The sequence below is a fragment of the Mesoplodon densirostris genome, chromosome 12, assembly GCF_025265405.1.
Source record: "Mesoplodon densirostris isolate mMesDen1 chromosome 12, mMesDen1 primary haplotype, whole genome shotgun sequence".
Taxonomy (NCBI): Eukaryota; Metazoa; Chordata; class Mammalia; order Artiodactyla; family Ziphiidae; genus Mesoplodon; species Mesoplodon densirostris.
This window is the reverse complement of record NC_082672.1, coordinates 103065719-103092207: the sequence shown is the minus strand read 5'-3', so window position 1 is coordinate 103092207 and position 26489 is coordinate 103065719. Positions and strand designations below refer to the sequence as shown.

Below are 26489 nucleotides of genomic sequence, written 5' to 3'. Positions count from 1 at the left end.
GAACTGCATTTCGGAGCAGCTCAGAACATAGGGTGTAGCAGTCTGGAGCTATCCCACATTTCCTGTGTCTTATTAAATATTGTGTATATGTGCTATGTATTTATATCTCCATCTAAATATACATCTATATCTCCTAAAATACTGTCTCACATATAATGAAGGCACAGTTTCCAGATAGTTGTTCTGGTAGTCATTAGACAAAATATAGTCTCATTTATTTAAAAAATGTGAAATGAGAGAAATGTATGAAAAACTTGATCCATCTTCTGACTGAATTTGTGTTATTAGTACCTTCAGAAGAGGAAATAATTAATTTATTGTAAATTATTTTATTCCTCATTTATTAGAGAGGAAATTTATAAACTGAATCTGTTAGGGCTTAAAGGGTTTTTTTCCAGAAGATAATATCTGTGGTTCTCACCTTACACTGAGCAGTATATCACTAGTGAACAATCTGACAAATATGTACATTATTAAGTTATTTTGTTTTAACCTGGCTTTTTAATACTATCATCTGATATACATCATATTAATTGACACTGCAATTTCTTCCTTGATTTGTATATTTTTTCTACAAACACTTTGCATTCCATCTTCCACGTACCTTATTTACTCAACCATGTGATGGTCTTCATCTTCAGACATCTTGCTGTCTGAGCTGTTCAACCCTGTGACAGTAAAAGCACACTCACTAGGGACTAGGAGTTTGAGAAGGACTTAGAAAATTGTTTGACACCTGAAAAAAATGGCTCCAGAATATGAAAAAAAAATCTGCAAAATTGAGATCAAAACTTGTGTAATTAATATTTTCAACTAATATTACTACAACAGCAATGTTACTCAGCTTTCATATAGTTATCTATAAATTATATTGGATATGTGACTTGGGCGCATATTAATGCATTTGATAACATTTAGGGTAAAGCTTCTAAAAGGGCAATTGCCTAGGACTGAGGAAGGTTTAAAAGTGGCCCTGCACAGAATGAACTAGAAGTGACTTGAATGGGAGGCTGAGGCAGAGATGCTGGACCCAGAGAGTTACAGAGCAGGCGTACATTGGAGAGAGCTTTCCTATATAGGAGAGCCAAGAATTTGTTACTTATTGAGTGGGGAGCATGAAGGTAGTGGACCCTATAATGAGAATCCTAGGATTGCTCCTAGATTTCTAACTTGGATAAATGACAGGACGGTACTCTTTGGTGAATACTAAAGGAACAGCAACAGCAGCAAAAGCCTAAGAATGGAACTTTAACATATCACAATGCCACCTTTAAAGTAAATTTGGCATTCTTCTTTTTGAATGAATGAAAATGCATTAATTAAAGACATACACGTTCGTTCACACACCTGCTAATATCTGCTCTTCTGCAATCATGTGTTTTCTGTATAGTGTCTAAATATCTATTCCAGTTGAAGTAGTGCTTAAACACTGCAATATGCCTCTTTTCAGCCAAAAAGAAAAACTGTCTATGACTGCTTCAACATATTTTAAATATATGTATAATCATTGCCAACTTATCTGCTTTGCAGATACTAGTTTCCTATACAATATTTAATATCTCCCTTTATTGAAAATGTCATTGCTCAGTATTATGATTATTTTTCATTTTTATTATATGTCTGAATGTTAGAATTATTGATTAATCTCTTTATTAATGGAATGATCTCAGCACAATGTTAAATACTCTTCTTCTCTACCATTATTATATGTTATTTTAACGATTTTCCATACAGTTACTTCAAATGGGATTTTCAGATTTTTCAGGCTTTTTGAAGTCAGTAGGATAGGCTCCACTGAGTAAAAGAAATGCTGAACAACAATATGAATTAAACAAAATTAAGTAGTTAAGAAAGCACTAATCTAGTCATTGAGAAATATATAATATTTACATAGTATGTATATATAAATCAATAGTTTCAAAATGAGATAATCTATTGAACAAAATATCTTAAAATGAGAATGAAAAGATGTTGTAAAATCTCTATATGATTAAAGTACAAAAATTTTTATAAGCTTGGAATATAAATAATAAGTGCATTTTTGTCTGGGAGACAAGTTGTTATCTGGGAAACCTCAAGACATTTTGTAGATTATCGAAATCACTTTACTATCAATCTTGAGCATTTCTCCCATCAACTCTATAATTAATATTGGAAATTAGCATAATGACTATTTCACTATCAGGAACATTGAAGAAACTAAAGTGCTAAACATTGGTTTTAACAAAAAACAATTCATCTGAAGAAGATGTTACAATGAACTGAGGAATTAAAAGATCTCAAAGTAGAGAAATTTCACTGACTGCAGTATAAACAACTTGAGGGTAGAGAGTGTCTGTTTTTCCTGTTTGCCCTCCAAATTTGGAAATAGTGTTATATGCACGGTGCAGGGTAATAAGCAAATATTTAACAAATGAAAAGTACTGAATTCATTACCTTGTGGTACAAATTAGGATTTCTTTTGTACTGTAACAAGAAGATTTTAACTTCAGCATTATGAATTATTAATGTCTTTATCTGATTCCCAGTTCTGTGTCAACCAAACTTATTTGAGTGATAATTAGAGGACTTCATGTTTATCCTATCTTCTAGGATTTCACTTTTGCATATCTGTTAATTCATAATTTTGACATTTTTATAGCACAACCAAAGACTATAAAAACACATAGAGAGTGGGCTTCCCTGGTGGCGCAGTGGTTGAGAATCTGCCTGCCAATGCAGGGGACACGGGTTCGAGCCCTGGTCTGGGAAGATCCCACATGCCGCGGAGCAACTAGTCCCGTGAACCACAATTACTGAGCCTGTGCATCTGGAGCCTGTGCTCTGCAACGAGAGGCCGTGATAGTAAGAGGCCCGCGCACCGCGATGAGGAGTGGCCCCCACTTGCCGCAACTAGAGAAAGCCCTCACATAGAAACGAAGAGCCAACACAGCCATAAATAAATAAATAAATAAATAAATAAAATTAAAAAAAAAAAAAACACATAGAGCAAGCACTTGCCAAAGAACTCTAAATAAAACAGGTGTCAGATATGAAATTAGAGCCATGCTTGGTTATACTTCTAAGTGCTTCATCTAAAGAGAGACGTGCAACACTGCTGCATGAATTAATCACCTAGGGTGACTTTTAAACCTACCAACAGCTGGCCCCTCTATCATATCTGATTTTATTCAATAGTCTAAGTGATAATAATTTTTTGATCAAGAACTTTATTTTACTGGTTGTAAAGGTGCGTGCATGCACGCGCACACAATCCCCAGTGCTTTTAAAAATTGTGGGACAGAATTAATCATAACTATTGAGTTTAAATGTCATTTATCAACTTATTAAAGTGCAAGCATGCAGGGAAAATAAGCTAAAGACAAGACTTTCGTTCTTCAATTTATTTTTAAAAAGTCTTGTAGAAATCTTTATGAAATTAACACAAAATGGTGGTACCAAAAATCTTTTGGCTTTGTTTATTCCCTAGTCTGTGGCAATGTAAACAGTGGAAGTTAACCCGGAATTTAAGTTATGGAAAGCTATATTGTATTAAGTTTAGCCAAACATCGTCTAACTTGCCATCATATTTTTTCAAATAAATAAAATTTCTATTCTCTTCCCTCTCTCCTCATCTCCCTTAAGGTATGTCAACTCTAACCCCGACCCCCCCATACATACACCTTGTTGCCTCCGACATTATCTCCTCTACTAGACGCCCTTTTGTACTTATTGCTACACAATAGTTCAACAATAAAATGTGATAAATGCAGGCAAAGGTGTTTCAAGAAAGAAGGTAAATGTCCTTACACATTTTCAACATAGAAACAGAATTTTTCAAAAATGAGTTACAAAACAGCAAAATTAAAAAAAAATAGTTATAAAGTTTGCAGATAATGTTGTCATCCCTCTTAAAAGAAGAGGGATAAGGCACAGAAGAAATGTAGTGTTGAGGACAATGAAAATAAGCAGTTATTGCAATCTATTTATGCTGCATTCGATGGATTTAGAAGACAGAGGCTTGAGTGCTGTCGTTATTACTTGTTTGCCATTTGATGGTGGGCAAAATATTTAATTTCATTGGGTTTCTCTTTCTATGCCTCTAAAAGGTGGATTCCCAGGCTAAGAAAATATTTCAAATCTTTTCCAGGTCTAAAAGTCACAGACCTTAGTGTACCCTTTATAAAGGCCACATTTTCACAAAAAATAGCATTCTTGTAAAACACCTTTATAAGAAAGAAAAAGCTATATTTAGAAGGTCCACTCAGTGTCCAAGGTTTTCTGAAGTCGTACTGCTGTTTATGACCAGGTGTAGGCCAGTAGGACAACACATTTGCTTTAATAACTGTCCAGATTTCTTGGAGTTAAAGATAAGTTTTTCATTATTCTAAGTGTTGACCTAAGAAATTATTGAAAGTAAGAATTGTTCTAATTTACTTCTTGAATTGCCCAGTTCTTACATGGCCTGACATGAAAGGTGATTTAAAAGATTGCATTTAAGTTTGGACATATAGCCTTCATCCTGCTGTTTCATCACAGACCTCTTACAAGATAAACATGTGCAACCATTTTGAGTTTCTGAATGGGAGTGCTCCTTATAGTATTTTCCCCTTAAAAATTTCTTGCCAACTTACTCCAATTTGAATGCAGGTAGAAATTTATAAATTTCTCCAAGAACTTACTTTTATTTTTATGACTCTTTCTGATTTTGTTTTAATACCGAGGACTTTATCAAATTCATAGACATTTGATAGAATAAAAAGCAAAAGCATAATTAGGAAAAATCCAAAAACCTCAAATGGAAAATAAGATGCTATGTTGTTAGTAACAGAAATTAGCACAAGTAGACTGAAAAACTGACCACCATTGTAAACTGAGCTTTTAACTATGGGAGTCGCCAGGAAAAGGAGGGTTACCTGACTCAGGGGTCTTCTCCTCTTTCTTTGCCTTCTTTTAACAATCTCGAAAATTAAAGAAAGATTGAAATGACAATAAAAATAATTTATTTCTCAAACCATTTGAGAGTAGTTGCCAACACAATGCAATGTCTCCTCCAAATCCTCTAGTATTTCCTACAAACATATATCCAAATATAATCATGAAAATCAGGAAATTAACACTGACACATGACCACAGAGCTACTAATCCTCAGACCCCTTTCAAGTTTTGTCAATTATCCCCATCATGTCCTTCATAATAAAAGGATCAGCCCAGTGTCACATGTTGCATTTAGCTGTCCTGTCTCTTTAGTTTTTTAATCTGGAAAATTTTCTCAGGCTTCCCTTGAATTTCATGAACTAGAAAATTTTAAAGAATACGGATCAGTTATTTTGTAGGATTTAGCTGTTTGTATTTGTCTCATGATTATTCAGGATATGTGTCGTTGGCAGGAATAACACAGTGGTGAAGCTCTGCTCTTCTCACTGCTTCCTATCAAACAATTTCGGCCAACTTTTAACTTGTAACCTTACTGGAATATTATGTTACTCATTTGATTAAGGTGTATCACCCAGTCTTCTCCATTGTAAAGTTATTTTTTTCTCCTTCATTATTAATAATTTTTGTGGTAAGGCACTTTGTAATTATGTAAATATCCTGTTCCTCATCAAACATAATTTATTCAATTTAATTATTTAAATCAGTATGAACTCATAGACTCCTATTTTATTCAATTGACTATAATACGTTTCTACCATTATTTATTTTGAGGCTTAGATTGTTCAAGATGTGTCCAGTGGAAACCCCTTCAGTTTGGCTTCTATATCCTTTGATGTTTCCCAATTATTCTGTGATATCTCCCTTCTTTTTTTTTTTTTAACATCTTTATTGGAGTATAATTGCTTTACAATGGTGTGTTAGTTTCTGCTTTATAACAAAGTGAATCAGTTATACATGTATCCTCATACCTCTTCCCTCTTGCATCGCTCTCCTTCCCACCCTCCCAATCCCACCCCTCTAGGTCACAAAGCACCGAACTTATCTCCCTGTGCTATGTGGCTTCTTCCCACTAGCTATCTATTTTACGTTTGGTAGTGCATATATGTCCATGCCACTTTCTCACTTTGTCACAGCTTACCCTTCCCCCTGCCCATATCCTCAAGTCCATTCTCTAGTAGGTCTGTGTCTTTATTCTTGTCTTACCCTTAGGTTCTTCATGACAATTTTTTGTTTTTAGATTCCATATATATGTGTTAGCATACGGTATTTGTCTTTCTCTTTCTGACTTACTTCACTCTGTATGACAGACTCTAGGTCCATCCACCTCACTACAAATAACTCGATTTCGTTTCTTTTTATGGCTGATCCCTTACTTCTTGAAACAATAATATGTTCTAGGGTCATCTTATATTTTCCCTGTAGTGGTTCTAGAATCAGCCATTTCTCCAAAGAGCTTTTGTTCCTTCAGTTGGAGAGCTGTATTTAGAAACCAAGATCTGGACACTAGGTGTATTCATATTCATTGCTCTTGGGAAGTAGTGGTCCCAGGTACTCTCAATAGGCAGAGCTAGGGGATTTAGGTACATATATACATACACACATATGAAAACACATATTCATAACCACTTACACATATTCACAAGCACATTCATAAACATATGCAAACATATTGTCTATGTTTATTTCTATAATGTCTCTATATTGAAAATCATGTGTTCACATTAACATCCTCCATTCCCTTTCAACACACTTTCATTCTAGTTTTTGCCCTTTTCATATTTTAACTCCCTCCACAGATATTAAAATAACACTGATTACCATATCCTTAATATCCTTACTTATTTGATCAATCTTCCTGTATTTAAGTAAATTCTTGTAGCTGCCACTTTCCCATCCACACATTTTCTCCACCTGGCACGGGTTATGACTATCTGTACAGAGTGGTTGCCAAGGCCACTTCCTCACGTGGATGCCCTTTCACACGAATCAGACTTCAGCAGTCAACTCCAGGCTCCCTTATGCAGACATCCTCTCCCCTTTCTCAGACTCTGAGACCCAATGCCAAGTCATGTGGTTCCTTGAATGCCCACCTACCCCATGTTGACAAAGGTTATTTTACCTCACTTAATGGACTGATTTGTTCAAGAAGGGAAGGGATCACAACACTATAAAGCAATTATACTCCAATAAAGATATAAAAAAAAAGAAGGGAAGGGACAAGGAAGGGGATGAAGGGAGGTGGACAGGGATGAACAGGTATCTTTTTTTTCTAAACAATATTTGAAGAGGTCCTTCATTTAGAAGTTACAAAGACATTATGAAGTATCAGCTGAGGAACTGAAACGACGACATATATTTACACATCTATATCCCTACATCTATGACACACAATGTACACCTAATTTTATAGCAACCAAAATATAATTTAACGAAACTTATGATGCTTAGCCATACACTTTAATACTCAGCAACTTAAAAAAATATGCAGTGCCATTTGGCTGTTAACTATCAGTCCATTTATATGAATGGATTTGTAAAACTCCTAGCCAAGAGTGCTTGGGATAGCGTCTCTACTGGTCCTACTGGATCCTCTTCTTCTTTTGTCACTCTTTTCGGTCATTTGTTGATTCTCGATTGTATCTCATTGGTGACTTGCATGACCTTTGCTAATCATATCTGGGCAAATACCCCAGCTTGGTGTCTCTCAAAGGGCTGACTGAAAACCATCTGCAACAGAATCAACTGTGGTACTAGATAAAATTCAGGTCCACAGGCCCTGTTCTGATTTCCTGCTCAGAAGCTCTTTAGAGAGTAATGAGTATTTGGAAAATACCTTAGCTAATTCTCACACATTAACACGGAAACCATGGTGTAGTTTGCATGTCTACAATTCCTCAAAGTTCATGGTTTAAAACACGTAGGTCTCACCAACTGCAGTTCTTTTATTTTAGCTTCATCAATTCACATTTGTTATTTAACCAACTTGGAAATTGCTAGATGTGTGATAGCCGCCAAAGTAAAATTTATCTATCTTCTGCAAAAATGTCTTTTACCAAATATCTCTACAAAATGAAATGTAAATACCTTCTAAGATCTTGCTTGGAGGAATCTTACAGATTTTTAAAATCTTCCAGGTTGTAGGGAATAGCAAGTGCAAAGGCGCTGATGTTGGGAAAGCCACTGCAGAAAGAAAATCTGGATGTGTGTGTGAGAGAATAGCAGTATTAAACGAGCTTGGAGAGTAGGGCAGAAGAAATACTGAATAAAGCATGTAGGACACGTAAGAAGTTTAATTTTTATTCTAAAGTGATGGGAACGGGTTTTGCAAAATAATGTGATATGATTTATGGTTTTTTTTTTAAATTATTCTGGCTATTGTATTGCTTATAGACTATAAGGATTGGGGCAAGAGGGGAAGAAGCAAGGAGGTTGTGGAAGAGGCTGCCTATTGCATTAGATGAGGCAAGCAATGATGGCTTGGAGTAAGTAAAGATGGCAAGAGTAAGGTGAGAGGTAGGTGGATTCAGGATGTATTTTCAAGTTAGACTGGCAAGAATTTCTGATGGACTGGACATAGGAATTGTGGGAAAGTGAGAGTTTAAGGATGAATCTAACATTTTTGGCCTGAGCAACTGGATGAGTTATGGAGCCAGGAAAAACTGGAGTGCAATGGATGGATCAAAGCAAAATATTTAGTTTTATTTGCTAAGTTTGAAATGTCTAGTATGCATAGATTGGAGATGTTTAGTGGGAAATTGGAATTAGGAGTCTGGAGGTTAGGTGAGTGGTTAGGGCTAGAAGTATGAATTGGGGAGTCATAAGTCATCTTCCCATTAAAGTAATGGGACTAGATTAAAACTCATGAGTAGTTAAGGTAGATGGAGAGTGAAGGGGGCCAGGAATGAGCCTTAGGGCATTCTAACAGACTTTGAGGGAGGAGAGGCATCACCAAGGGAGACTTCCAAGGAATGGTGAGTGAGGAGGGGAGAAATCTAGGAGAGGATGGTGTCCTGGTAGCCAGTGAAACAAAATATTCATTCTGGAAATTATGAAGTTCATTTTCCAAAGTTTCTTGAATTGATGATCATTTGAAACTTGGTATTTTAAAAAGAGCTTTAGCAAACAGAAAAGAGAATAATTTTCTATCATGAGTGATTGATTGCAGTAGCATGGGGAATGGAAAAGTTGTGAAAAGGGAATCAAGAATTTATGTAAAAGACAATTTTAAACAAAAGTCTTCATTTAAAAAACAAGTACACAATACTTAGACATTATATTTTTGTCTTTGTGTCAACAGCAGCTACAGCATGCTGTAAGTGAAAGATGAAGGATTACAGTTGAATATCAAATCAGGGAAAAAGGTGAACTAGTTGAATTCTTTGTAGATTTTTAATAGATTTCAAACCTCTATTGGTTTTGAATAATGTCATATTTCAAACATAATTTTCTAAATAATCATAACAATTTTAGAATCAGAATAAAACTTATACAAGCCTTATTTAAATGCACATATAGTTCATTTTTATGGGTAAAACTAGGACTCTAGTCTTCTGATTACCAGTACTATTTCTTATTGCAACACACTGTTTAAATGTATAGATGATTGAAAAAAAGAGCATACCAGTGATCTCTTAAATGGTTTACAAAATATTAAGTAATTAAAATTAGGGGAAATAAAGCTCATGAGGATTAAATTACAGGAAGAGTTTAAAGGGGGCAAAGAAGTAGGAGATGTATTTCCACATGGATAAATATGATATTTTAGGAGAAAATGACCCAAACTGCATTTATAAGGTCATGATACTAGCTAAATGAAATAAAGACAACCATCATGTGAATAACATATAATTTTGATGGTGAATTTTGAATATGGAGACTGATACAGATTAACATCTGATTATAATAAAAACCAGATAGGCAGGGTAACAAGGTCTTCTTCATCCAATCACAGCCTATCAGGAATAAGGGAACCTCTTGTGCCATTTTAGGACAATGAACTTGCTACAAAGTGAACACTTGACACAAGAAATAGCTTAGAAACATAAATATGATTCAAGAAATTCATGGATGGTGAAAGCTATGTTGGATTATTTCAAAAAGTTGGGGATGACTAGGTTAAGTAACTTCTCTTTTTAATAACAGAATAACTGTCACATGAAAGATCTCACTATGCCATTGACAAAGATAAAATCCCGGGACTCCATGGCTTCACAGTTTAATAGTCTAGAGATACAATGTCCAGTATAGTGTCCATTAGTCACAAGTGGCTATTAAATACTTGAAATGTGGGCAAGTTTGACTTAGGAACTTAAATTTTAATTTTATTGAACTTACATTTAAAAATTTAAAAACATATGTGACTAATGGCTATAGTTTTTGACAGCACTAAGAACATTTCCATTATCATGGAAAAGTTCTATTGACCAGAGCTGACCCATAACATTTTTATTTAATTTTACATTTATTCCTCTTTGCTAAGAAAATCCTCTCTCTTACTAAAAAAACAATATTAGCAAGATGGCTAGATATAAGCTCAAGATGCAAAAGTCTATTGGATTTCTATAATCCAGGAACAAAGAGAGAGCTTAAAAATTATTTAAAATGGAAAAAAAAAACTACCTAGGAATAAATCTCAATAAAAATGTGCAAGACATTTATGGAGAAAATAAAACCTTATTGAAAGATATTAAAGAAGTCTTAAATAAATGGAGAGGTACATCTTGTTTATGGAGAGAAAAGACTCATCATAATGATGTAAAATTTCCACAACTTAATTTATATAGTCAATACAATTACAATAAAAATACTTAATAGAGGTTTTACAGGATTGCCAATTCTGAAATTTATGTGAATGGTCAAGAACAGCTCAGACACACCTAAAAAAATCCATTCATTCCAAAATGGTCCTGGAAAACTTAATTATTCATAAGAAAACAAAGAAATTGGATAATACAGACAAGTCGATTGTAAGTGAATTAATGGCTTGAATATAAAACAAAGATACACTAGAACTTTCAGAAGAAAATATACTATATCTGGGTAGCATTAAACTAGGGAAGGACATTTTAAGTACAACAAAAAGACACTAAGCTAAAAGATAAATTTGATTTCATTAAAATTGAGAGCCGCTATTTATCACAAGACAACATTGAAAAAGCGAGAAGGCATGAAGTAACTTATTTGTGTCATATATAGCTGACCAAGGATTATTTGCTTGTATTTAAAAAACAATAGAAATAAGTAAGAAAAAGATAAACAGTAGAAAAATGGACAAAAGATATTCTCTGGACTTTCATAGAATAGGAAACATAGGCAACTATTAAACAAATGAAAGGATTCTCAACCTATCGGTAATTAGGGAAATACAAATTAAAATTGTTATGGACTGAATTGTGTTCCCTAAAATTCGTATGTTGATGCCCCATCTCCCAATGTGGCTGTTTGGAGACAGGGACTTTAAAAACATAATTATGGTTAAATGAGGTCATAATGGTGGGGCCCTAACTGATATGACTGGTGTCCTTGTAAGAAGAGGAAGAGATACGGGGGATGTATACACACAGAGAAAAGGCCATGTGAGGACATAGCAAGGAAGCAGTGGTCACCTGCAAGTCAAGGAAAGAGGCCTCAGGAGGACCCAAAACTGCCAACATCTTGATCCTGGACTTCCAGCCTCCAGAACTGTGAGAAGATAAATCTCGTTTTTTAACCCACTGAATCTGAGGTATTTTGCTAGGACAACCTGAGCAGACTAATACAAGGAACAAAAGACTAGAATGGCCATTCTAACTGGTGAAGCTATAGAGCAAAAGGGCTGAAAATTGATTCCATATCTTTGGAAAACATTTTGACATTATTTTTTAAAGTTGAATATTTGAATTCCCTACAACTCAGCAATTCTACTCTTAGTATGTCTACTCTTTTACTTACGCTAAATCTTGCACATGTCTACCAGGAAACATTAAAATAAATGTTCATGGAAGTACTGTCCGTAATAGGCCCAAAACAACCCAAATATCATTAATAGAATAATAAAGACATTTTCTTGTATTTATACAATAAAATATTATACAGTAGTACAAATGAATGAACACTAGTTAAAGTAAAGTGGGTGAACCTTAGAAATATAATGTTGAGTAAAAAAAGCAAGCACAGAAGACTAAAGTATGATATCAATTTTATAAATCTCAATAATAAGCAAAATCAGATAAAAATTATGTGGATGTTGAACATAAAGCCAAGATCAGAGTGATTTCTTGGGTGAAAGCAGGAAGGTGGGATCAGGGTAGAGAACAGAGAGAAGACTCAGCAGTTTTGATTCTAGTTCTTAGTTTCGGTGGTGTGTTTCAGGAGTTTTTATTATTTATCATAACTTACATACAATTAAATATATTCTTTTGTATATTATCTAATCATATTCAAAAAATCAAAATCCATTGTATACCAAAGATAACCCTTAGACATTAATTATAGAGAGTCCACTTTGAAACAACATACATAGTTACTCATAAATCTTCTGTAGTTGAAAGCTTTTAGCTATGAAATTCTTCCCCCTTCATATGAGGACTTTATGTTCCATAATGAAGGAAAATTGTTCCTACTTTGGGACAATTTGCCTTCTTTATTTAAGTGATACTAGTCCTTTGGCTGCCTAGAAATTTTAAAAACAACCGATAACTACATCTACTGCCTGCAAGAGAATAAAGGAAAAGGAGCATAGGAGGCAATCTCATACATTATTGATAAACACATACAAAGACAGTATTGGTACAGAGCTATTTCTCCATATAGCAACTCTGAATTTTATTAATAAATACATATATGTATATATATCAAACATTAATAAAAGAATACAATTATCCAATATGAGTACATTTGCTCTTTTTTTGCAATTAGTTCCAGGATTCTATTTTAGATTATTACTTCATATCTGCGAGAGTTGGGTGTGCGTTTGTGTGTTTGGTTTTGTGGAAGTTGCATTGTGCTAAATTTTACATTTCTTTCTTGAATTAAATGGCTTTTGTTATCCCTTGGGAATACTGAAGATAGCAACAGCAGATTACTACCTACCGGTGGAAAAGTATAAACAGCAATTTTAGCTGCTAGTGATTCTGAAATTGCCCTTAACTTTGCCCTTCTAAAAATGCTCCAAGAATTACGTTTTGCAAATCCACAGATTTACTATGCATATTCAAGTCATTTACGTGGACAAAGAATGTAGCCTGCGGTATCAGTAACAAAGGATGTTACAGCCATCAAGCCATCAGCACCCTGAGGGGATTCAGGATGGAGAAAACAGGATACTGGCCCTAGATAATTAAAGTGCATATCAAGGGAAAGATTTCCATGAGACCAGATTCCTGCATCTCACCATATATAGGAAAGTGCTAAATTTATTAAGTTAACTTAGTTTCTTTAATTAACAGTAATCTTTTAATGTTCCAACTACCTGGGGTTTTTTTTTGCAACAACCCCTAAATATCCTGTGCCCTCCCTTACCTTTTCAGAAGGGTCTCTCAGAGCTATCTGAGAGGCTGTCTCCTGATTTAAGTCCTCAGTATGTCCTCCAAATAAAACATAATTCTCAACTTTCAGGTTGTGCATTTTTTTCAGTCAACATTTAATTGTATGGCTCACGTAGGTACTATGCCTAGATGTAATGGGATGAGCTGTAAATTATTAAAACTAGATAAATTCTGTCAGCTCTACCACTAGCTGAGATCCAGGCTTTCATCTCTGGATACTTCTGTCATAGACCTTGGCAGATATGGGGTCTGTGTTGGTCTTAAATTATTCTTAGAATTGTGGGGACTCATTCATTCTTTCAACAAAATTTTATTGATTATATTCTATGTGTCACTTACAGTTCTGGGTCTTGGAATATAGAAGTCAACACACAAAAATACAAGGATAAAACACATTTTCTACCATATTAACTTTCTTCATTCATTAATTCATCCCTAAGTCATTCAACACGCATCTTCTTATTGAATACTGATGAGGGGTCAAATGCCATGCTAAACACTGAGTATATAACTGCAAATGAGATGGATAGGCCCTGATTTTGATGTCACTACTATCTTTTGTCCTGCCATATAATGGGACAGCTTCATTATTCCCTTTACCCTAAGTTTTTATCACAAATTGCTAATGAAAATAAAACTGTTAGTGGAGTTTCAACATGCATAGGTAAATGAGAACAGAGAACTCCCCTTTCGCATGCCCCATTCTCCTCCTTCTAACTCCCTATGTGAACTCACTTTGTGCCAAGACCAAGAAGATGTGCCCCAATAAGAACTAAGCTGATTTCCTCACACTGACTGGGGCTTTGCTCACTTAGAAGACTTGATGCTTAGTTTTGATAAGCAACTAGAAGACCATGGAGACAACCTATAAAAATGATTTGTCTTGGGAGAAAATACTAAAAAGGGTCAATGTGCTGTTCCACATGTCTAACCTCCTGGGATTAAACCACAGGCACCAAGATCACCAAGTGTACGTGGCAACAATGAGCTAAAAATGAAAAAAAAAAGCATCATACTGTTATTGTATTCGTCTTCCCCCAAGGCACTCTCTAATAAACACCACAACCTCTAAGGGAATTGAGACCAGCTTCCTTGTGAGGTAGGTTATATATGCATCTTTTTCCAAGAAGTTAAATCATATCCAGCTATCAGCACACCTTACTTAAGGTGATTGTAATGTATGAGATTAAATGTTCCTACCTGATTGGAAACCTTCTTGTCCTCAATTCATTGGCTATACTGGATTATTTTTCTTGGGTCAGACCTTCAGACTTCTACCAGAAATCGTTCCTTTGGGGAAACAAGGCCTTCCCAGGAACTCAGGAAACTGAAATGGAAACAGCAAGAGAGAAGGAAATTATTTGGACATATAGACCTCAATTGTTTGGTTTTAAGTAAACGTCCAAGCAAACATCTTCTAAATGGTATAATAACTTTAGGGAAATTCACGGTTTCTAAGTTTGTGTACTCATGAACTGAACATATTATAAGAGTACAGGTTGCATTTTGTGTCTTCAACTCAAGCAAAGACTTCAAAAAAGGCCCAGTTATCCTTTGTTCATTAAGATACAAAGAGAGGGCAAAAAGGGCAAGTTTCTAAGTCTTTTTCTTTAAAATTTACTTCCTTTCTTCAGTCTTCATCAAGATCTTCAGGAAATTAACTTTACTAAAGTTAATTATTCATAAAATAAACATAGGAACCTGCAGAAGACTATTTCACAGAGACCTGTAATGTACAATATCCATTGCATACATGCACCATGAGCTTGTCTTTTCAAGCCCTGGCATACACAAAACTCTGTGTGTGTGTGTGTGTGTGTGTGTGCACATGTGTGTCTTTTTTGTGATGGAGCCATAGGGAGAAAATAAAGCTATTGGCTGCAATTCAGTGATGTAGAAAGATTTAAGGGTAAAGGAAAAGGCTACATCAAGCGAAGCAATAAAGTCATGAGGTTGTGCTTCCATAATAATAACAATAGCAGTCTTCTGTAACCAAGGGAGCAGGCTCCTCAAATTATAGTCACAGCTGTTAGACCATCTGCCCATAAATTTCACACTATCATTAATGGAAAACAAATGGCACTGTCTCTCCTTCCCTTTATCCATTGGCCATTCTCATTCAAACGATTTTTCTCTTCAAGGTCATACTCTTTTCTATCTGTTTAAAAATATTAGGATTTAGGAGGAGTGATACATAATGTGCCATGCCTTGGTACTTGTACCAGTGATGGCTCTCTAAGGAAAACCGGATTGTTAGGAGGCTATAAATTGAATTCCCCTAGAAGCAGAACCTGAGGCAATAATTTGAATGCAAACTGTTCATCTGGGAGGTGCTTCCAGAAAACTCAGAAGTGGAGTGGGAATTGAGAATGGAGGCATGGAAGGAAGCCAAAAGAGGTGCATTACTGAATAAATTACTCCTGCAGGGACCTGCTGCCAGTACTTCAGGGGAGTTCTGTGAAACTCTACAGAACATGTCTCAGAGTTATCCCAAGAATCGGTGAGAAACTTGAAGTACTTATCTTCCAGTCCCCTCTGTCCTTGGTTGAAAGCTACACCCAGATACATTAACTCCTGTACACTTCTGGCCTGCCCTAAGGTGGATAATTGCAGGTGGTAGCATGATTCTATCAGCATATAGTGGAATGATGAGTGCTGGGGAGATATGAGTGGAGCAATGAAACCATCTAATACAGTTGGGGCAGAATATATTAATTATTGGCTTGCAAGTCCAAATGGATAACCTTAAATTCCTGGGTTAATGGTTTTACTTTGCGGTATTTAAACATGATGTATGAGTAAAAATTCCTCTATTAGATCAAGTTTAAGATCCTAAGTCCCTAATCTTCTGGAAAACTGTGGGTATCTTTTAACAGATTTTTGAAAAGTAACATGATTAAGATTTCAAATTGACCATTCATTCATTCATTCACTCATTCAACAAACATTTATTGAACACCTAAAGAATGCCATGGGTTAAACTAGGCAGGCACCAGTGTTACTGTTACTAAAATCATTATCGTGCCACCTAGAATTCAATGTATTGTGACATTCAAGTAAGAAAATCCATAGTTACCATAAAGATTATTACAGAATGCTATAGGAAGACACGGTAAGACCTTAATGCATGCTGTGGAGAGTAGTATATGGGGGATATCAGTAGGGCTTCCTGTAGAAGGCAATTGAAATGGGTATGTAACATGAAGGAAGGGTGAATTTTTGAGGAAAAGAGAAGATAAATTCATGTTTGCCAGAAAATGAATGGTTAAGGATCAGTCCAGAAAGGAGTTCCATTCATAATCAGTATAAGAAATGCTCACTGGGGCTTCCCTGGTGGCACAGTGGTTGAGTCCACCTGCCGATGCAGGGGACACGGGTTCATGCCCCAGTCCGGGAAGATCCCACATGCCGCAGAGCGGCTGGGCCCGTGAGCCATGGCCGCTGAGCCTGCGCGTCCGGAGCCTGTGCTCCGCAACGGGAGAGGCCACAACAGTGAGAGGCCCGCGTACCGCAAAAAAAAAAAAAAAAAAAAAAGAAATGCTCACTGGAGTGTAAGAAAAGAAGACAATGGAGAGGGTAGAGGCCAGACCATGAATGGTCCATGTATGTATAGTAAGTACTAAGGTCTAGTCTTTGTGTTCCCCTCCAAATTTATACGTTGAAATCTTAATTTCCGGAGGTGATAGTATTAGTAGGTGGGGCCTTTGGGAAATGATTACGGTATTAGTGCTCTTACAAAAGAGACTCCACAGAGCTCCTGAAGCTCTTCTGCCATGTGAGGTTACAATGAGAAGTCTGGAACTCAAAAGAGGGCCCTCATCTGACCATACTGGCACCCTATTCTTGCACTTGCAGCCTCCAGACCTGTGAGAAAAAAATGCCTGTTGTTTATGAGCCACCCAACCTGCAGTATAATCTTACAGCAGCCCAAAAGGACAAAGAGAGTTTGGGTGTGAGATTTTACTGCAAGAAAGATGGGAATCCACTGAAGGATTTTAACTGGTAACTTAGAAGAGAGACAAGTTTCATAACACAATCAGGTATTTTTATAAGAAACATTTGTTTCATTTTCAGAACGATCACTCTGGAAATACTGTGACTAGATTTTTGGAGAAGGGTGACGGCAGTCCCGGATATAGAAAGATGAGTTAGTAGTCCATTAATGTAAGTCAAACAAGAAAGTGGAGATCAAAGTGTGAATTTGTGGCTGAGCGTTCTTTTCTGTTAGCACTTGAAAAAGGTTATGTCAATGCTTCTGACTCCAGAGTTTTAGACAAGAAATATGCTGTCATTGGAATTGGTGTTTCTCAATAAGTGATGCATTGTTTCTGCCTGTCCACTTGCGAGAATTTTTTTGTCTCTACTTTTCAGAAGTTTAATTATGACGCGTCTTGGCAAGGATATCTTTGTGTTTTTCCTCTTTGGGTTTGTTCAGATTCTTGAATTTGTGTTTATGTCTTCTAAAAACCTGGGAACTTTTTAGTCATGATTTCTTTGAATACTTTGTCAGTCCTACTTGCTCTCTTTTTTCATTCTGGAACTTTGATGATATGAAAGTTAGTGCTTTTGTTACTGTTTACAGGTTCTTGAGATCCTGTTCTTTCTCCCATCTCTACCCCTCAGTCTGTTTTGCTCTGTACATTTGGTACATTGTACTGATCTCTTCCAAGTTCATGATTCTATGCTTTGTAATCTCCACTCTACTCTTGAGCAAAGTTGTTTGATTGTTGTATTTTTCAGTTCTACTGTTCTCATTTGTTTTTATTGTTATAACTTCTAGTTCTTTGTTTACATTTTCTATTTTTCACATTTCTGTCAAGGAACGCATAATTGCTCATTGAAGCATTTAAGTGACAGCTTATTTAAAATCCTTGTCTGATCATTTCAATAGATGTCTTATCTCAGTGTTGGTGTATGTTTATTGTCTTTTCTCATTTATTCTGTGATTTCCTGGTTCTTGGTGTCATGAGTATTTTTCCATTGCATTCTAAACATTGTGAGTTATTACATGACTGTGTATCGCATTTAATTTTATTATTACTTTTTAGAAGGAAGTCATCCTATTTGAGGCGTAGTATGAGGACTGGGGGGTTACGTACAGATTTCCATTGGGCCCTACTGACAATACCGCAGCAAAAGTGGGCACTTACATTGTCTCACTGCAGACAGATCAAGTAGAAGTTCAGCTAGCCTATTGGCCCTTCTGACACCTTCCCCCCAAAAGTGGGAACATTAATATCATTTTGTTGCCTTTTAGTAGGAGTGGAAGTTCATGTCCCCAGTAGTTTTCTTGACACAAGGGGAGGGGAGAAGTGAAGTGTTTGCTGTCCTTCCTCCCACTTCATTCCTTCTTGTTGATGCCGGGTGTGGGTAGAGGGTCAGCTACCTGCTGGCCCCACTGACACCAGGGTAAGAGGAAGAGAAGTGCCAAGTAGCCCTGCTTGTGCCATCTCATTCTGTCTTACTGCCTCAGGATGGTTATGGGGATTCAGCACCCCAGTGGGTCTCACTGACATCATGTGTTGGGGGTTAGTGGGGTGCCTACTCCCTCCAATCTGTAACACCCTATTCTTATTGATGTCAGGGAGAGATGGAGGCTAAGTCCCACCATTGGACCCCACGACTGTGTGAGGGCAGCCCAGTGTTAACTAGCCTGTCAGGCACCACCTTTTAAAGTCTGTTTGCTCATGGAAAGGGGTGGAGGCTCAGCTCACCACTGGACCACACTGAAACAACCTGGTGGGGAACCAAGAGCGCTGGCTCTTCTGGAGGGCAGGAGTGGGGTGGTGTGGAAGATCAAATCCTACCTTGGCCCAACTGAAACGACAGGACATAGGGGATGGGTGCAATATTCCACTTGGCTCGAGTAGTGTGTATATTCCACTGGCACTTGGCTCGAGTAGTGTGTATATTATTGCCCAAATGGTCTTCTGTCTTTAGCAACCCCTTTCCTCATACTTTGGCTAGGGGGAACAGGGTTTTGTGGGGTTTTCTTCAAGTTTTTTTGTCTGTTGTTCTGTTGGTGGTTATTGATTGGGGGTCCTGTAATACCCTCTCCAGGATGTATGGGAAGCAACAGGAAACGCAGGGGACTCATCACCACATTATTCCTCAAGTCCCAAAGTCCCTAGTTAAGTCTGCCTTCTCATTTCCACCTTTCAGCGTCTTCCTATGTTTGTTTGTTGTTATGTTCAGGGTTTTAGTTTTAAGTGGGAGAACCTGGGAGAAATGGGCTACTTCATCTTCTTGGAAGCAGAGGTCTGGAGGTCTTTTGATGTTAAAAAGTACTGCTGACTGTAAATTAAAATTTGATGATATACACCTTGCCCTTTAAGAATTATTCTGCTAGATGATGTGGCTTCCCAAAGTTGCTACAATTTGATTTTCATACTTCTAGAAGCCAAGTGTTTTGCTGGAGTTTAAATTTAAAGATAAGCAAGAGATGAGGCTAAGATGATCTATGTGGTAACAGATTAAAGTTGGAAACATCAATATACATTCATGTTTAGCTTAATATTGCTTCATATTACCTTAATACACATGGTCATGTAGAGAGATACTTAGAGATATGTGCATATACATGGGTAATGTACACAGATATTATCTCTTTGCTCTGTCAGCTGAGAAGATCTAGAAGCAATGACATCTGAGCAGCAATTAGCACACCCCACACCCAGATCCTGCTGTCTAATACCGTTCTCCACTAAAAAGACCTAGTTATCCTTGAAGAAATAGCTGATTCTAGGACTGGGGCAGTAAATATACAAGATTTATATACAAGACCATCTTATAGTGTCAGAAAGTAAGGAAGTTCCAAAAAAAAAAAAAAAATAGGACGGGGATACCACAGAGTGGCACAAGAGCCAACTGAAAAGAGTTCACAAGGGTCAGGACTAGAGCAATTTGAGGAACAAAGTGACTAAAGTAGAATTAGATTATAACCCAAAGTATAAAATAAAAATCCATGAGTTCTTCTGATATAAATAAATAATTGGATACATAAATGCAGGAGAATAGATAAATCTCCAGTGCAAAGGAATTCCAAATAGTTTATGTAGTACTCCATCTTAAGCATAACTCCCTATTCCTTAGCTGTGGGCTGAGCATATTGACTTCCTTCCAAACAAGTACAGTATGAAAAAGGGAAAACAGTAATCTTACAATGGAGAAACCTGAAAAACACTACCTCAGCCTGGTGATCAAGGTCCACCTCAGCATTCATAATGCATATTGATACTCTGTACACTTGATGTGATCTGACAAAATAACCCTTCTACTCTGTGGTCTTCCTCCCCAAAACACATAATCCCAATATTATCATGAAAAATGCATCAAACAAATTCTAGTAGTAGGCATCCTACAAAAACCTAACTACTCAAAATTGTCAAGGTCATCCAAGGAAAACCTGAGAAGCTATCAAACCCAAGAGGAGCCTAAGGAAACATGGCAACTAAACGTAATGTGATGTTTTGGATGAAATCCTGGAATAGAAAAAGGACATTAGGTAAAAACTAAGGAACTGGACTAATGTATGGGTTATAGTAAATGATAATGTATCAATATTTGTTAATTGATTGTAACAATGTAACATACTAATGTAAGTGGATCATCATAGAGGGAAATAGGTATAGTGTATATGGAAACACTTTATACTATCTTCTCAATTTTTCTGTAAAATTAAAACACTTCTAAAAAATAAAGTCTATAAAAACGCTGTGTTTTCTTGTTTTATGATTATGTGCCTGTATTTCCTAATAAATATGTAAATTTGCTTTACCTTCCTTGATACTGATATTACAGAAAATACTAAGTAACTCTGAAAGAATTTGTAACTCCAATTCAACAAGCAATAATTCTTGGTATTAACTTTTTGGAAGAACCCACTGAATAAATCAAAGCAAATTGTCTTTAAAGGCTGAATTTCTTTTCAGTGTTTAATCTTTTATATGATTAATGCATACCACAAGCATGATTCTGTTTCAAAGGGCAGAAAATGTTGATTGTAGGCAATGACTAAAGTACAGTGAAATATTAATGCCTGATGCTATAACAACTTTAATGTATTTTATGTTTTCAAAATGATGAATTGTTTTTTCAGTTAATAAAGTACTCAATTTTATACATTTCCTACCCACCTTTTCCCAAAACACCCACAAGGAAATGATACTATCATCTGATATTAGGTTCATCGATTTAAATTGGAGTTTTTGGTAGCTGTGGTTGCCAATGGTACTGGAATGTGTGATACTTTTACAGATCCTATCCATGGCAAAATCTGATCTTCACAAGGTAAATCACAGTAGGTGCGTAAAGCCAAATGACATATAGCTTTGTAGCTAGATTACCAAGCATTTTACTTGGAGGCGCAATAGGATGTAGAAAAGGCCATTTCTCTTTCTGTCTTTTTCTGCTCAAAGGTCACTCACCATCTTACTTTTCCTCAGCCATCTCAGAAGTTTTCCACAAATTTAGACTATATAATGTCACTTAATGTGAATGTAGCTCAACATTCTGTTTTAGTACAGCTAATCTCACATTATTTTATTGGTGCTAAATATGTAAATCATCAGCAAATTTTTGTACTTAACTTTCTTTTTTTTGATGTGGACCACTTTTTAAAGTCTTTATTGAATTTGTTACAATACTGCTTCTGTTTTATGTTTTGGTTTTTTGGCTGTGAGGCATGTTGGGACCATAGCTCCCCGACTAGAGATTGAACCCACACCCTCTGCATCAGAAGGCGAAGTCTTAACCACTGGATCACCAGGGAAGTCCCTGTACTTAACTTTTAGAAATAATTAAAATAAGCTATTCAACACATTTTCCCTTAAAAGAAAAAAAGCAATTCTTCTTAGGCTGGCCCTGGGTACATACATGACTTTGCCATTTTTTCCATGCACTATTTTCTTATCTGTTTTACTGTGTCACATTTGTTCTACCTTCTCAAAAAGAAGCATTTAAAAATTCATCTACGTGTTCATGCATTCATACATTTATTAAATAAATCTATTGAACACCTACATACGGCACAGAAAAGAAGGCAGAAAACTAATCTGGGTTTCACAGAAAGTAATGAACTCAGTTAAAGTTTTTGGTGAAAACAGGTGTTATTCAATCTACTGGAAATTACATTTAATCATGGGGACTCACAGACTCAAGGAAAACCAAGACCTAAATAATAATAAAGTAATAAAAGTACTAGCCATTTACTGAGTGCCTGCTTGTACCTGACTCTGAAACTCTAAAATTATTACGGGTGTTTTGAGGATTGTCTGATATAATTGTAATCTCCATTTTACAGATGAAAATAACAAGGTTCAGAGACATTAGGTTACTTGCTAAAGTGAAGTGGTCCAGAAACTACAGAACTGGAAATTGAACCTTAGACTTCATAATGCCAAAGTCTGTGCTTTTAATCACAATGTGTGTGTGTGTGTGTGTGTGTGTGTGTGTGTGTGTGTGTGTGAGAGAGAGAGAGAGAGAGAGAGAGAGAGACAGAGAGAGAGAGACAGAGAGAGAGAGAGAGAGAGAGAATGTGTTTAATAGAGAACTTCTGAGAAATGGCAAGAAAACTACCAGGTATCCATAAAACAATAATTTAGGAGCTTCCTACTATACAAGTAATTGTTAATCATAGGGCTGAACTAAGGATCTCTCACTTTTGAACTAAGAAATCAAAAGCTTCCAGAAGTTGAGTCTAAAGTTTACACTTACATAAGATACTTCATACAGAATGCTAAAGTATAATAACTAAAGAGCTCTGAAAATATTGGAAACATTCATATTAGTATGGTTTCATATTGTGGATAATAGAGGATTTAAGAAATTGGCAGATGCAACTGCAGACTCATTTGTTATCATTCTTGTGAAGGGCAAGATAAATGAACAAAATGAGAAAAATGAAAAAAGCATGGCTAGCAATTTTAGGTATTTGCTTAATCTCCATACTAGGAAAGACTAAGCAAAAAAAAAAAAAAAAAAAAAATTCTCGAAATTTTATTTTGAAAGCACCTACAAGTGTATATGGTCTTTTTATACCAAATAACTTCGAATTATGAACTGTCAAATAAGTCTAATCTCCTCTGATGATAAAATTGCTGACTTTATTTGAAACTATGAAATGAAAAATGAGGTAATAATCAGAAATTCTTAAGAAAAGGAGTAGAAAAAACAAAATTATAAGAGTTATGTTAAAAAATATTTTGAAACAAACATAAAATCCCCATTACTGGTACAGAGCTTTTAAAACCTTATTTTGGTTTTAAGTGTTAATAAATATTTATATGTTTACATAATTACTGTCATAAGGAAGACACAATTTTAAGTCAGCTTTCTTCATTCTTTCTTTATTAAGCATTATTCTATTTTGCTCCATCATCTTGTAATTATAATATAGTAACTGTGTAGCTTTCTACTAAGTGGATATAATTTCCTTAACTATTTTCCTATTGTTAACAATTAAAGGTGTTTCCAATTTTTTGTTATTACAAATGACATGACAATGAGCATCTTTATATAATAATTTTCTGGATTATAGATTATTTATTGGCATAAGCTTCCAGAATTAGAATTAATGTGTAAAAAGCTATTAACATTTTTATCTTGCTAGACATTGCCAAATTACTTGTCAAAAGATGGAACCAAATTATATTGCAAAAATCTTTGCCAACAGAAGACATTATATATAATTTTTGATTCTGCTAAATTAATAAGTTGGAAACCTATGTTCCATTTCTTTGAATTCTTTGATAACAGAGTGCTGCTGGAGGCTGGGAGGGCAGCCATGTCCGTGAAGGCTCCCCAGAGTTGGAGCGGGGAAGTGGAAAAAGGTAAAAAAAATATTAATTGTATTTTCCCTCGATTGTTATCTCTCACTCTTTTCTGCCTCTGCGTAACTTATATCCAGGTAGCTGGAGAAAAATCATGTGGCAGGGCAAATTGGTATTCCAATAAATTAATAATCACCAACTTCAAATGGATTTTCAAGACTGGAAATATTGCTCTGACTTACAGTACGTTCTTTCTAATTCTCCTTACAGACTATTTTCTGAGAAGCTTTACCTGCCCTCCTCAAATGTCCCTCCATCCTCTCTACTTCCTTCACTCTGAGCTGGTGAGGTGCTTCATGACTCACTAAGAACACAGAAGTCAGTAAGTAAATAGTCCACTGCCAAATCCATGAATTCATTAGCATTTGCGTTGATCTTTGTATTCCCTTTTACTACACGAGTGAACGTTAAAAGGCCATGTGCACTACAGACAGCATTTCATTTTCTCTCATCTTCTCAAGTACTTCACAGCACTGCATTTTCTACAGCCCATCTACTCCTTATGAATGATTCTTGCCAAAATTCAACCTCATTCTAGACTAGTAACTCCAACTTAAAATATTATAAACTATACGTGTAACATGAAAGCCTCCCTTCTCCCCTAATCCCTGCATATCTTCTTTAGCCAATTCCTGTCTGAACTTTTCAAAATTGTTATCTTCATATATTGTTTCCATTTCCTCACGTCCCATTTACTCTATAATTTACATCCATCTGACTTCTCTCACCGTAATCTCTTTGCCCACTCTCCTGAAATTTTACTTATGAAGGTCACCAGCGATCTCCATGTCAGTATAGCCAATGAATAGTTTTTGTCCTAATTCTAGGCTCTTTCCTTCTTTAAAAAAGAAAAAGAATAAGAAAAACAAAAACCGTTTTTTTTTTCTTCTATGCTTTTACACTCTCATCATCTTCTGTCTTGGTATATTTTACTGGCTTTCTGTGTTTAATCTGATTTCTAATATTCTATTAGTTTCCTTTATCTTCAGTGGAATAAACCACTATATGAAGGATTATTCTCAACAGTTAGTTCTCAAAATAACAGTACTAGTAGCAGCAGTCAATACTCTATAATGCTTACCATGTGCCAGACACTCTTCTAAGACACTGTTTAAATACATATACATAGACATATATATATATATATATATATATATATATATATATATATATGAGGTTTTCCTCCTCATAAGCCTATGAAATAAGCCTATTATTATACCCATGTTACAAATGAGAAAACTGAGGCAATGAGAGGCCAAGGTCACATGATCAGTACTTGCTGAAGCCCCGCCTGACTTAATGCCGGAACTTTAGAGTAGACAAGTTAAATAATGTCTCACAGATTAGCCTTAAAAGCGAGCAACATTTAATTAATGACTTGTGAAGTATCAGAAAAAAAATGGAACATTTTAAATTGAATGGGAACTACTAAGTCATGTATCAGTAACTAAGATTGACTCTTATTGAATGAAATTATTTTTCATTATTCTTTTGAAAGAAGAATATTCTTGTGTTAGTGTTTCACAGTATTTTTTCATTCACGTATTTATTCATTTATTAGACACACATTTCCTACACACCTTCTATGTGCCAGTGTCTCCTGCAAGCTTTGGAAGATTCAGTGGTGAGCAAAAAATTACAAAGTCCTTGCTCTTAAGCAAGTGTCCAGTGGTGGAGGAAGACAGAGTCAACATGTAAATACATTTTGGACAGCGACAGAAATACGACTGGACAATGGGATGGAGAGGCAGTGAGGAGGCAGGTCTCTTTGGTCAAGATAGTAGTGGTGGCGTTTGAACCGAGACCTTAATGATCAGAGGGAAATTGGTCTGGGTAGAAGGATGAGCCAATCAATCTAAAGCTGGGAGAGCAAGAACTAGAGCTTGTTGCATCTGAGGGACTGAAAAACATAACTGTGCCTCGAACCCCATGAAGGTCAGGGAAAGATGTAGTAAGTGACCAGACCACATGGTCCCTGTGAACCTGGCTAAGTAGTTGAAAATTTAATCTCTTTACAATAGACAGCCTTTAGAGGTTAGAAGCAGTGCGATAATAGCATCTGATTTGTGCTTTTTGAAAGACTACTTTGACTGTGGAGAGTCCTACAAAAGCAAACTACCTGTGTCTCTATGAAGTGCAGAGAGTAAATTTTAAAAAGCCCAATGAGCTCATAAGCAGTTGGTTTACTAACTGTAATCATTTCTCTTAACTAGACTTC

The 26489-nt window shown here is 35.9% G+C and overlaps 1 protein-coding gene across 1 annotated transcript in view; it reads right to left on the bottom strand.

Annotated features, from left to right (window-relative positions):
- Window positions 1-711: 711 nt before the first annotated feature.
- LOC132499914 (uncharacterized) overlaps window positions 712-26489 on the bottom strand; it is a 55320-nt gene continuing 29542 nt past the window's right edge. The window contains exons 6-7 of the mRNA XM_060114578.1: window positions 14643-14769; window positions 712-736 (exon numbers count right to left, since the gene is read on the bottom strand). Coding sequence (XP_059970561.1) covers window positions 14709-14769 — 61 coding nt within the window. The 3' untranslated portion in view covers window positions 712-736; window positions 14643-14708. The remainder of the gene's footprint in view (window positions 737-14642; window positions 14770-26489) is intronic.